The 14080-nt window shown below is 47.8% G+C and overlaps 1 protein-coding gene across 1 annotated transcript in view; it reads right to left on the bottom strand.

The window, feature by feature from the left end:
* Positions 1-2712: 2712 nt before the first annotated feature.
* Positions 2713-14080, bottom strand: part of CRB1 (crumbs cell polarity complex component 1) — a 144807-nt gene continuing 133439 nt past the window's right edge. The window contains exon 12 of the mRNA XM_069544400.1: positions 2713-3481. Within this exon, the coding sequence (XP_069400501.1) occupies positions 3266-3481 (216 nt within the window). The 3' untranslated portion in view covers positions 2713-3265. The remainder of the gene's footprint in view (positions 3482-14080) is intronic.

The raw sequence follows: 14080 nt of genomic DNA, 5'->3' as shown, positions 1-14080 counted from the left end.
GATTTTTTTCAGTTTGTAGGTTTTTTAAGTGAAAGTGAAAGTTGCTCTGTCGTGTCTGACTCTTTGCGACCCCATGGACTGTAGCCCGCCAGCCTCCTCTGTCCATGGGATTCTCCAGGCAGGAATACTGGAGTGAGGAGTCATCCCCTTTTCCAGGGGATCATCCCTACCCAGGGATCAAACCCAAGTGTCCTGCATTGTAGGCGGATTCTTTACCATTTGAGCCACCAGGGAAGCCTGTAGCTTTTTAAAGTCAGCTATACTTTTTCCTTTAAGCAAGAGCTCTTTCTGTCCTTCCCACATAAGCCTCTGTTGAGAAGCTGTAACTCTGATGGCATGTAAACATAAAGAGAATATCTTCTGGAAAACTCTAAACGTAGATACCCAGAGACACCATCTTCTTGGACAAACACTTAAAACAATATTAAAAACAGAGGGAAAGCCAAAGATTAGGACATTAATAGCTACCGAGCTATGACAGTTTAGTAGCTGGGATGTCCAATGACAAGTCACATAAATCTTGGGCACTTTGGGATTTTGCTGGTGGCAGGTACAGACAATATTCATCATTTGTTCACTTATGCAGAAAATATTGTGATTTTATTGTACGCTAGGCCTGTTCTAGGTGAGAAATTTATCAGCGAAATAAAGAAAGAGAGCAAAGTTCTTGTCCCACATCCTCAGAGACCATGTGACTTGTCAGGGAAGGATAAATGGTATGGAAAAAACAAAGCGGAAGCTGGGAAGATGAGGGGAAGATAGCAAAGAGACGGAAATGGGCTGAAACAGTAGGATGAGAGGTCAGTCAAGGTGGGATGCTGTCCCACTGGGTGGCGAGGGTTGTTGAGAAAGCAGTGACAGTTATTTCAGAGGCAGTAAAGTCTGAGGATGGGCCGCCGTGTTTGGCAATGTAGTCACTGGTGACCCTGATATGAGCTCATCCATGGGGTGGGGCAGGGAAAAGCCAGATCAGTTTGATTTCAAAGGAATGGGAAGAGAGGAAGGAGAGGAAGAGACATATTAAGCCCCTTTATGGGTGTGTTGCTGAAAGGTGTACTAAGGAATGGGATGGTAATTAGAGGGGATGGGGCCACAGCGGGTAATTCTATATGATAGAAAAACAGCAACATGTTTGGCGCTGTTGGAGAGGATCTGGTACAGGGGGAAAGTTGATGGTGCTCAAGGGGGAGGGCAGTGATGGCCTTGAACAGCTGGGGAGCATGGCTTGCTGCCAAACATATATAAGAAGTCATGTTATTAATTTCTTGAGCATATATCCAAATATATAAGCATATATTTAAAATTTGTATTTATATGCTACTTTATTTTTTTTTACGGTATACAAAAGATTTATTTATTTAATTGGAGGGTAATCGCTTTACAATGTTGCATTGGTTTCTGCCACACATCAACATGACTCGGTTACAGGTATGACTCCTCCCTCTTGAACCTCCCTCCTCCCCCCACAACCCCGTCCCACCCTCTAGGTTGAGCTCCAGGTTGAGCGCCTTGCATCATACAGGAAGTTTCTGCTGGATGTCTGTTTTGCATATGGTAATGTATATGTTCCAATGCTACTCTCTAAATTCACCCCGCCCTCTCCTTCCCCTGCCGTGTCCATAAGTCTGTTCTCTATGTCTGAGCCTCTATTCCTGCCCTGCAAATAGGTTCCTCAGTACCATTTTTCTAGATTCCTTATATATGCATTAATATATCATACTTGTCTCTTCTTGCCTTACTTCAGTGTGTAAGGCTTTAGGTCCATCCACCTCACTAGAACTGACTCAGATTCATTCCTTTTTATGGCTGAGTAATATTCCGCTGTATATGTATCACAGCTTCTTTATCCACTCATCTGTCAGTGGAGATATAGGTTGCTTCCATGTCCTGGCTATCGTAGCTAGTGCTGCAGTGAACGGTGGGGTGCATGTGTCTTTTTCAGTTATGGTGTCCTCAGGGCATATGCCCAGTAGTGGGATTATGGTAGTTTTATTCCTAGTTTGTAAAGAAATCTCCATACTGTTCTCCATAGAGTCTGTATCAATTTACATTTCCACCAACAGGGCAAGAGAGTTCCCTTTTCTCCACATCCTCTCTAGCATATATACATTTCACAACATGTAAAATTCTAATTAAATCTTCAGAGGAAAAAAATATATAAATGTAAGACTATTTTCTCTCCATACCCCATAGTCTTATACACATGCTTTTAAAAATGTTCTTAAATTTTTATTTCATGTATTTATATACCTTACTTGTAGATTTCTATTCCATTTTGTTCCACACAGTCATTTTAAAACTATTTAACCTAATTTCGTTCTCACTGACATTTCCCCCATACATTCTCAAGTTTATTTTAAAATGTATCTTTCTATATTATGCACACAAACATACCACCTACGCTCCTTGAAATGTGTGTACGGTACTTGAAGGTTCTTACCTTCAGACAAGGTCACGTCTGACACTGATTTATCAAAAAGCAGCTGAAAGGAAAGAGCTTGGCCTTTTAGGTCAGAGAATCCCAGTGTTCCTTTTATCTTGCTCTTCTGTCTCAGGAAGTGTTTTGACCTTAAGCAGCACCTTATAAAGAGCAAGGACTTTAAATGTAACGCTAGAGGTGAGTTAGTTCAAAGGTTCTTCAAATGCTCCTGGAGGTTACCTTTGTTACATGTAATGTCACATAAGCAAAAAATACTCAGAAAGAGGAACAGCCACACTTCAATTTTTATTAGTGGACGTTGGATTGCTTTTTAACCACAGGTTATTCCCATGACTTTCTCAAATCCATGACTAAAGGACAAACCATGTGCATCTTTGCTTTGGTACAAACTAAAACCTTTCACTGCCTGATAGGAAGAGTGAGGAAGGTACCTAGTTTTTCTGTAGTTTCTATATGAAACGATGCAGTTTCCAGTGAATGGGCAAACTAAAAACATGTCCCCAAGTTGCAAAGAGTAAAGATTGTAGACATCAGGCACTGGAGCTTTTCCCAGAAGACACGTCCTTTGGCAGGCATTTTTGCTAAATTATGAGGCTGAAACTATTGGCACAAGAAACATCATTCTGTGACTGGCTAATATAATACAACAAAACAATGATTTCAACTTGAACCACTATGAACATCTGTATGGTGGTCAAGGGAGTTCTTCCTTCAGTTTCAACGTGGTCCTGGTCGTGAACTGATGTTTCCAGGTGCATCAGAACTCTCGGGGGCAAGCGTCTCGTTCACAGTGCACAGGTCTCTTCCTCCAGGGGCAGGGTGGCCCTAGATCAGCCTCTCTGCTGCAGGGGCATCCATCACGCTCCACATCTCCACACGAGAGCCGTCCTTTTCCTGACGGCTCGGGCTGTAGGAGCCCTGGGTTGCCCTTTTGTTGGAGGCGAGAACAGAAGCCACCACTGCCAGAAAGAGGATCAGCAACAAGGCTAACGTCACTGAACCAATGGCGGCAAACACGTCCGACAGCAAGTCATCTGCCAACTGTGAGGATGGAGATAATTGTGATGTGAGTTACAGAGCAAAGGAGAATGGCCAGGACAAGCAAATACTCTGGAATGAAAGTCAAGCAGAGCACAGGTGCCACCCTGTGCCTGAGAAAGACTAGATACGGAGGGACATTCAGGGGTTCTTATTCCCAGATCACGAGAATGGGACCCTGTCTCTAGTGTTAAGGTCTGGAGTCAGGATGTAAGGCACATCTACTGTGTTTACCTTGTGTCTTGGTCTCAGTGACTGAGAGCATTCATCTCAAGGCCACAGGATGAACCCACACGTAGCCATGCATGCGTGCTCAGTCAGTCCTGTCTGACTCTTTGCTACCTCATGGACTGTAGCCCGCCAGACTCCTCTGTCCATGGGATTTCCCAGGCAAGGAGACTGGAGTGGGTTGCCATCTCCTCCTCCAGGAGATCTTCGCGACTCAGGGATCAAACCTGTGTCTCCTGGGTCTCCTGCATTGCAGGTGGATTCTTTGCCACTACACCACGTGGGAAGCCCAAACCCACATGTATATTTGTAAAATAGTTTTCCAAGTATAGGATCCAACTGTTTACAGTCTTTTGACTCCTGTCCAAAAAGTTCTGATTTTGCACTGAAAGAATGGTTGTTTTACAGCCTTTCTTGGGAAATGAAGAAAATTAAATCAGTTGGGCCTCCTGGGAAAGATCCGAGACAAAGGATGGGCTGCAAGGCTCTGGTTTCCACACTCACCACTTTGATTTGGATTCGATGCGACAACTGAACGGTTGTGGACAGTCGTGCTCCGTGTGGAGCCAGACCTCGACAAACAGGAGACTGCAGGAAGAGCCCCTCTTGGAGGAGCTGGGTCCTGGACACTCAAGGGTGGGCCTTGGACAGACGGGTCTCTCTGATGTTGACTGCATTGTGTTTGCCAAGCACTTTTTGTCAATGGATAAAAGACACTGATTGGGTTGCACAGAAATATTAAAGACAAGACATACTTGCTATTTAAATTTTTAACAGGCTTGCAAAGAAATATTTCTGTCAGGGTAAACAAAGCAGAAGTAGACCGCCTTCTCATCTAGCTTTCCCTAGGACCCATCCGCTGTCACCTAACCAAGTTACTACTATAAATGTAATCTCTGTTACTGTAATATCCTAGGGAATTTTTAACACTTTGGCTTTCCTTTGTGCGTGTGTGTGTGTGTGTGTGTGTGTGTTTGTTGTTGTTCTTCACTGTGCTTTGGTTTAAATCATTATATGGTCAATATATTCCCATGATACTGTGTCTCTTCATAATACTATCTTGTATTCACTATGTCTTGTATTCACTTGTTCAAATGTGGTTCATTAGTTTCTTCAATCAACAATATTTATTGACTGTCTGCTATAAACATTGAACTGAGCTAGGAAATAAAAATCAAAGGTAAGCCAAGGTTTGATATCTGGAGCTGAGATTGTGGACGTGGGCAAATGGAGGACACACACATGCACACACATAGATAATCATCATATATCTTAAACACGTGTTATGGAAACATCATAAATGATCTACATGGGCTGTAGGTAGAGTAATAGTGGAGGATGCATGTGATTACCTTTGGAAGGATAAATGAGCATTCAAATATTTCAAGCAGGAAATTCTACTTGGATGAAACAACTTGAAATAAAAAGGGCAAGAGTATACAAAAGTCCTTAAGAGTTTGGAGAAACAGGAAGAAATCTGACATGACCAAAGGTATTGTCCATGAATGTGTACATTTGAGTGGTAAAGGATTTAAAGAGTTGGTGAGAGATGGGACTCTAAAGTAGATGAATCTTAACCAGAAATCTGAAAGCCACACTAAAATTCAGTCTTGGTCCTGAGGCCACTGGGAGCCTGGGAAGGTGTTTGAGTAAGAGCATAGTATGATCAGATCTGTGTTTTATTAACTTGGCTAGGGTAACAGGGTGGAGGGTGATGGGCATGAAGGTGGGGCTGGAGATTGAGGAAATAGGAGTTTATTGTATTTGTCAAGATGAGATGATTTGGGTCTAAGTTTACCAGTGGAGTGAGACTCTCTCCAGGCAAGAATACTGGAGTGGGTTGCCATTCCCTTCTCCAGGGGATCTTCCCAACCCAGGGATCGAACCCAGGTTTCCTGCATTTCAGGCAAATTCTTTACCCTCTGAGCCACCAGGAAATCCCACATTCACTGGGAGAAGATACACAGGAACAGAAACAGGAAGACTGGTTCAGGTTGGGGAAGGCGAGTATCAGTTTCCTGGACAGTGTTCAGGTGCACGGTGCTATTAGACAGAAAGAAATAACTGCTCCCTCCTCTCCACATTATTGTCTACAATTCTGGGTCTCAGCAGCTTTCCCAGTTACTGGAGAAAAGCAAGTAAAGTTTCACCGAAATCAGTTCCTCTTGAGAAAAATCATTCACCTCAACTGCAGGGCCCGTCCTCTGGCCAGGGGCTGTGGCAGTGACATCCTTTATCAGGGACGACGACCGTGGACTTGAAGAGAACTGTAGACATGGCCTTGAAAGCTCAAGAGTCTGGGACTCACAAGGGCAGATGGAGCCTCCGGTGTCCTCTGGGGACCTCTCCATCACGCGACACTCGTTCCTAGCTGCTGAATTCTCCTAATCTAGCCGGTAAGTGGCATGGTTTCTGGGAGTAAATGGCTGCTCTGCTGGTGAGGGGGTTGGGAGCGGCCACACCTACACGGAGAAGGGAGAAATCACTGGGTTTGCCTCTGTTTTCTCAACTTTTCTGGCTTCGTCCCATTTGGCCTGAGAAGGACGGCATGCGGGAAGCTGATGCCTCCCTGCAGCCAGAGAGAGGGGACATGGCAGGTGTAGGCACTGAGCTCTCGCTGGAACCCCACTTCTGAAAGAACCAGAGGACTGGTCCGCTCCACTCATCTCGGGACCTGCGGGGAACCAAGGCTCTTCTCTGTAGAGACTCTGGGCTCTCAGCAACACGGACAGTGCAAGGGCCAGCTCTGGGCTGGGAGCAGCCCCTGGCCCAGCCCACCAGCAATGTGCAGAGTGGGAAGGCTCAGCCTGTCCCCACAGGGCCCTGCGCTTGATCCAACTCCCTGTGCCCCGCCAGTATGATCAGCACGTCCTTCCCCACTGGAGACTCAGGTTTATCACTTGCAATGCTGGATCCAAGTGTTGACACCTAGGGACCAGGGTCAGGAGTCCCTGAAGAGGTGCTCAGCACATGAGGACGTGAACCGCAGTGAAGGCGCGGTGCGCCCCCTCCCTGACTTTACTTCACTCTGAAAGATGAACGGGAACTCCCTTGATGCCTTGGGGTGCGACCCGGGAGCTGACCTACAAACCTAAGATTGCAATTCCGAGCTCCAGATAAAGCGCTGGCTGAAATGGCTGGCCTAACCAAATCAGATAAGACTAAACTCCCCTCCACTAAACTCTGGAGGGGAGCTGAGGGCATCGGGGTTTGAAACCACCTCTGGGAGGCCCTTTGCTTTTGAATTCCCATGGTGGAAAGGCCTTATTAGCTCTGCTATTCTTCAGCTGGGCTTAAAATACACAGCCCCAGAATGGACCCTTTGATAACGGAAACTGCTGGGACACAGGAACTTACAAGGCCGCCAAGTGCGGACCGTCCTGGAAAACAGCGGGAGTGCCAGGTCAGGCCTGTTTCGGTGGGTTGTGCTTCTAATGCTGCGCTTTTGAATAACCTTTCTCAGAAAAGACAGATTCCAAGCTAACTAAAACTTTCATGTAAAATTACTTTTCACATGGCTTACGCTGCAACCTGTACTGTTATGCTAACATCCTGTTTATGAAATGTATGAAACGTACATCTTTATATGAAATGTACATTGTATATGTGATCAAATTAAACGGTGACGAGCTGAACTTCCTATCTGCAGAATAAAATAAATCAGTGTTTCATTTTTTCCCCTGTAGAAGACTCGTTCTGAATCTCTGACTGGTTGTGGCTGAACGAGACCCAAGGAAGGGTGCACGCTGGCATTCTGAGAGAAACGGCCAAAACTTCCTTTGAACCGTCTCACCTGGGGCTAGGCTGAAACACACTGGAAACATCAGAAGCTTTTTCCCTGAAATTCCAAAAGAGGAATTCTAACTGTGACTCTTCTGAGGGGAGGCTGCAAACAGAATGTGCTCGCTAAACAACCAGAAATGGGTTTGAATCCAGTTTTGCCATTGTATCCTCTGTGCGTCTCTGCTGTCTGCCCACCTGTGAAGCAGGTGTCACCTGCCCAGCTGTGTGTCTGAGACTCGATCTGTAGCATAGAAAACATCCAGGTGTGCAGAGCTTCTCCGAGGGCAGGCCCAGAAGGGAGCTCAGTCCTGTGGTCACCCGTTTCTCACTCCCCAGACGGAACCTTCCTGGTTGATTTCCCAGGTCCTGCCTGGGTGTTGAATCACCCATCAGATGCCTCCACTCTGGTGCCGTGTCAGGACGCAGTGCCCAGCCTAGGAGCCAGGGGTGGGGCGGGCACTGCCCTGGAGCTGGCCGGGGCCCAAGCCGTCGGCCAGCAGGGCCCACCGCCCCCTGGCTAGCTGACTGCTGGACAGTTCATCTGACTCTGAAAACACAGGATGAACTGGCTTGTCTGGAAAGGAAAAGAAACAAGACCGCTTCTGTCCTCAGCCCCAGAATCCGCCTGTCATAATATTTAGGGCCAATACGGAAAAATATGAAAACAATAAACACAGCAGAAAGAGACGCTGTGGAAAAAAAAGGGGTTATTTTCAGAAACTTGACCTTCTATTTCCAAGTGAAAGGTGGTGAAGATGTTAGAGCTTTGACTTGAAGTGAGGAAATCTAGGACTAAGGTTGGGGCTACCCACCTAGGTGCATGTTTTTCTCAAGTATGTTTGTGGTTGAAAAAAGGAGAAATGATGGGACTTAGAAATTGGCTCCTGAAAAACACTAGGGTAGAGTGAATTCCCCAAATCCTTCTAAGAATTCAGTCAATATGTCAGCTGTGTGGAAATACGTGGAAAATGATGAGTAAAAATGTTCAGATGCTTGTGGGCTACATTCCAGCTTCCTTGTGCGAGTTTCTGAAGTGTGTGTGTGTGTGTGTGTGTGTGTAGTGTTACACAAGTACATAATGATATATCAGGTGCTGTTATGACCATTATTAACTAATGTGAAAAACACTTTAAGGATGCTATGTTTTTGACAAAGCCGGTTATAATATTTACCTTCCATCTATGTATCTAAAGTGAAACAAGGACATCTCCTTAATTCTCACAGTTCAAATTAAAAAAAAAAAAAAAAAACGAAGAGAGAGTGCAGTCCTTGTGAATTACTATTGTGACCAGTAGGTCTTCTATTTGGTGGATTGTAAAACCCTCCCACACAGACCTGGGTCCTTGAACTCTCTCTTATCAGTGAATTGCTAGAAACAGCCGTTTCCATAGTAATATTGAATATGTGCCAGAATTCTGTTTTTAAAATGAATATTGCTGCAGCGGCCAATTTTCAACCGCAAATACACTGTCCACTTTACAGTTATAAGGGCGGGGGGAACAGGCGACCGAGAGGCCGAAAGAGGGGCCTGGGCAGTGTCCAGGCCCAGGGAGTGGACCACCTAGCAGGGCTCCCGTCACCTCGCAAAAGGCTCAGGACTGGGGAGGGTGGCGGCCACACGGCGGGGGGACCCCCTCCGGGCAGCCCCCAGCCACCGGCTCCAGGGGACTCTCAGGGACACCTGAGCTGAAGCCCAGGGGCATCTTCTCCTTGGCGCCCCCATCTTCATCTGCTGCTTCTCCCAGAAAACACACAGGCTCTCAGAGGAATCAATAGAGTCTTCCAAACCAATTCTCACCGAGTAATTACAGTCCCTCTCACCTCCACGGGGTGGGGCAGGGCAGCCTCTCTACAGCCTGGGATGGGCACACGGAGCTACATGAGGGGGTTCAGGGCACCACCGCCCTGGGAGAGCTGCCCTGGGGAACTTCAGACGTGATTTCCACATCAGGCCCTGTCGAAGGCACTGGAACAGCTCCTGTGGAAGCTTGGTGTGGGCCCATGCCTGGCAGTGCTTTCCAGATGGCGTCAGTAGTAAAGAGCATGCCTGCCGATGCAGGAGACGGGAGAGACGCAGGCTCAGTCCCTGAGTCAGGAAGATCCCCTGGAGGAGGGCACGGCAACCCACTCCAGCATGCTTGTCTGGAATATCCCGTGGGCAGAGGAGCCTCGCGGGCTGCCGTCCACAGGGTCGCACAGAGTCAGCTGCGATGGAGCGTCTAAGCACAGCACGCCTTAAGCTGAGAGTGGAGGGGTGCTGAGACAGTGGTCCTAAAGGGACACGGTTATTCCTGCCTTCAGCAAACGGTCCTTGAGCACATCCTCTGAGTGAGCCCAGCAGCACCTGGGGTTTGGTGGGGAGCCTCCAGGCCCTGCCCCATCCCTCCAGGGGTGGGTCTGGAATCCTCCTGATGTCCCACAGGCTCATTCTGATGAGGACGCCAGATTTCCAGCAGGACTGGTGCAGCTAGGAGGCTGGAGACCTTTGCTTTCATAGTTATCTCTCCTTGACCAGGTGGTCTCAGTGATAGAATTGTTTTCCTTGGAACGCAAGGCCTTGTGAGTAAAACTTCTCTCTCTCTCTTTGCCTCATACAAGAACCGAATCCCAGTGGCCCCAACTCGGGTTTCATGATGTTGCCGCAAACTTGCTGCGTGCAGATAATCGCGGCCCTTTCTCTGGTGGGGGAAAAGGGTCACCAGATGCTGTAGGCAAGGAAACGTCTAGCTGGTAGGTGGGGATCGTCGCTTCCTGTCGCCTTCGCTGGTCGCCCTCGTTGACTGCTGCCAGCTTCACTCTCCCTGGCACATCGTGCCCCGGACACCTACACAGGTCAGGGGTGTCCACCCTCCAAGTGTGGAAGCTCCATCAAGGGGCAGCCCCATCCTTCTGCCTCTCCAGCACCTGAACTGACCTGGGTCCCCCCAGGGACCCCATGGCGAGCACCACTGGGCAGAAGGGCTTGCCCAGTACACAGAGCTTCCCTCCCGGGATTCCTGCAGGAGGACATCCTCAGCCTGCATCCCGTGGAGGACGAGGCAGCCACTCTCTGATTCTGCTGAAGGGTGGGTGCACCTCGGAGGGGCTGCGGGCAGACCCGAGGGGGCAGATTGGGAACCACGTGGTCAAGGGGTGAAGGGGCCGTGAAGACACTTGCTGACTCTTCCTTTCTGCGGAATCAACCACAAACAACTTATCTGCTTCCAGCTTCTCCTGTCCCTGGAGCCCAGACGGGAATGTCATTAGGCAGAGCAACTAAGTGCAGGCACCACAACTACTGAGCTGTGCTCTGGAGTCCGTGTTCCATGAGGAGAGCAGCCTCTGCAATGAGACGCCCTCACACCGCGAGGAAAAGTAGCCTCCGCTCCTTGCAGCTGGAGGAAGCCCACGTGCGAAACGGCGAAGACCCAGCCCAGCCAAAAATGAATAAATCAATGTTTTTTATAAACCTCTTTTTTTAATTAATGTTTCTTATAAACCTCTTTTTTTTTTTTAATTTGCTTTCATTTCCTGGTCAAGGTCATCATCAGCTGCAGCCTCACTAGCACCTTGCTCTGTGGCAAAGTGACCTTCTTGACCAGCCCTTTTTTGAATAGGAACCTCCTCCCTGACCCCTTCTGCAGACCCCTCCTCTATTCAGAGCACCCTTGGGCTTGGCTGCCCTCTGCATTGCCCCTGAGGACCCTTCGGGGTCCCCCTCCTGGGGTCTGTGTCTCTGTCAGCAGAGCCTGGGGCTTCAGCAGCATTGAGAAGACCTGCAACCCCGCCTGCCCGGCATGACCTGCCCCGTGCACTTGAACGTGCTGCTCTGATCAAGAAGGGTTGGGCCCCCCTCCACCCCTCCCCTCCAAACTGCAAGGATGGGAATCCGTTTCCTCTGGAACTTTCCAACATGCAAAGTGCAGTGCTTCGCACAGAGTGACCGATCAATCATTCCCGACTCACCCACTTATAGTGCTCATGGCTCTATTTAACGCGTTGATTGCATCCTTTCCAGTGGTGGGGAGAGTTCTCTACAGCGCGGAGCTCTGCTGGTGGGGACCTTCACGCACGCAGCTGCTTGTGCGCTCATTCACGCACTCCTGTGTGGTTACTGAACGCTTTCACCGTCGCAGGCGGTTCACGGGGTCCTGGACACACGGAACCCAAAGGTGCGGGCGCCGTCTTGCTAGAGTGGACCGTGGAGTGGTGGTACGGGGGAGGGCGGCCACACGGACCACTGCAGTTCCCTTGAGGGGGCCTCTGGTAGAGGCCGGCGCCAAGGCAAGGGAAAGGGGGGGAGAAGGTTGACTTCCTGACATCTCCCAGTTTTCTTAAGGGGAGCTGCAAGGAGACGAGGTAAGGAAAGGCGCCAGAAGCAGAAGGAAAGCGAGATCGTTCGAGAGAGGGAGAGCAGGTGCCAGCCTCTCCGGCTTGCCTGCGAGGCTGCTGGGGGGCGTGCTTCTTGCTTCTGTAGAGCCCCGTGTGAGAAGCACCAGTCACGTGGCAGGAAGATGTCACCCAGCCTGGGCGTGGAACCCAACCTGAGTCTGCTCCAAGAAGGTTCTCTCCCCTCCCTCAGCGAAGCGGAAGCCAGAATCTCAAGAGCAATTTCTGTATATTCTTTGTGGGTTCTTTCCCCGCATGTCTGACCTACACCTCTTATCAGAATCGCATCAGCCTCACATGCGGGAGTCGTCTACTGACCAGCGTTTTGTAGGACCCAGAAGGACTTAAATTTCTTTCTATCCCTCCTTTTTGCTATGGTCTATAGATTTTTAGAAGGTGACTGATAAGTATGCCAGTTGATTTTACACAGCATTTCAAAAGCAAGAGAATATCCAGCAAACAAGGTAAAAGGGCCTGGGGACTTTTGAGATTAACTGATACTAAAATGACAACAACTAAATGCAATGGACTGGATCCTGGATCAAAATAAATAAACAAATCTCAAGGACAACTGGGACCAATTAGAGAACATGGGTAGAATACGAGATGATCAGTTTCATGAACGCTTCCTAGTATATGGGCTTCTCAGACAGCACAGTGGTAAAGAATCCACCTGCCAATGCAGGGGACTCAAGAGATTCGGGTTCAAGCCCTGTGTCAGGAAGATACGCTGGAGGAAGAAATGGCAGCCCACTCCAGTATTCTTGCCTAAAAAGTTCCATGGACTGAGGAGCCTGGCGGGCTACAGCCCATGGGGTCACAAAGAGTCAGACACGACTGAGCGACAAAGCATTCACATTTAGTATGCAGTTGCAGATGGAAGTCCTATTTCTTTGGAGACATTTGCTGAAATATTTAGTGGCAAACATAGGGTCACAAAGAGTTGGACATGACTGAAATGACTTAGCATGAAAGCAGAATGTTATAACATCTGCACCCTACATTCTAAAGAAGCACGTATCCAGAGGCAAGAAAGGGAACAAAATACTAAAAAAGTCGCTGTAACTGGGTGAAGGGCATGCATGTGTTCACTGCATTTTTTTTTCCTGATTTTCTTTAACTTTCATTTTCTCCCCCCCAAATCATGGAAAAGTAATATTTTAAAAAACGATGGTTATGGTGAAAGTAATTCCCCTAAACCCCCAGTTTTCAGACCTTGCTTCTTTCACTGTTTGTTCCTCTGCTACTTCAGGTCTTGTTGATTTCTCTCTCTGCTATAATTTTACTGCCCAGTAAATCCTGTTCCCATCAATGGTTTTATCTCCCCTGCCAGACACTGAGATACTCATGGATCACATCACACACCAGTTTCATCATGGAATTGGCCTTAACCACCCCCTGCCGGAACCTAACACAATGCCAGGCACATGGTGGGTGTTCATGGTCTTTCTCACCGTCTCCTGGCACCGTCCTTCTTGACCTAAAAGCTGTTGTTGTTGTTCAGTCACTAAGTCACATTTGACTCTTTATGACCCCGTGGACCGCAGCACGCCGGGCTCCCCTGTCCTCCACCATCTCGAACAGTTTGCTCAGATTTGTGTCCATTGAGTCGGTGATGCTATCTAAAGGCTGTACCTTGGCCATTTCCTCATGCAGATTATGTCCTTCTTACCAACTTTCTTCAGTTGGTGAAAAGCTGCTATTGATTCATTCTCACATTAGGCAGGAAAAGAGAGTGCTGAACCCCCTACATGCTTATGGCTTATCACATGTCCTTTCTTTTTCGGCAGAGGTAATCTAGTCTATGTCACCATATTTATTGCCCGCAAATCAAAACCAGTTGCTAGAGTAATGAAGGTCTATTGGTTTGTGTCGGCTTAATCCATGTCAGGGGGGCTTTAGGGGCATATAAGGATAATTTGACCAGCAAAAGGAAAGCCATAAAAATGATCAAAAAGCTAACAGATATGCTGAGAACACCAAGCTTATTTTGCTGAGGATTTATGGCCAACTTATCAGAAAACTATTTGGTCCAAGTCGACATTCAAATCGCTCCCTCTGTAATTCAGCAAAGATTCCAGCCTCCGCAAAAAAAAAAAAAAAAAAAAAAAAAAAACAGCCTCTATAATGAGATACCCTGGAAACCCCTAACTTGCAGCACATGGAGTTTAATTTTCAACAGTTGTGAGGTGGCAGTAAATTCAGCTTTGGAATAACCAGCTC

The sequence above is a fragment of the Ovis canadensis genome, chromosome 12, assembly GCF_042477335.2.
Source record: "Ovis canadensis isolate MfBH-ARS-UI-01 breed Bighorn chromosome 12, ARS-UI_OviCan_v2, whole genome shotgun sequence".
NCBI lineage: Eukaryota > Metazoa > Chordata > Mammalia > Artiodactyla > Bovidae > Ovis > Ovis canadensis.
Note: the sequence above shows the minus strand (reverse complement) of the source record. Positions and strands in the feature narration are given on the sequence as shown.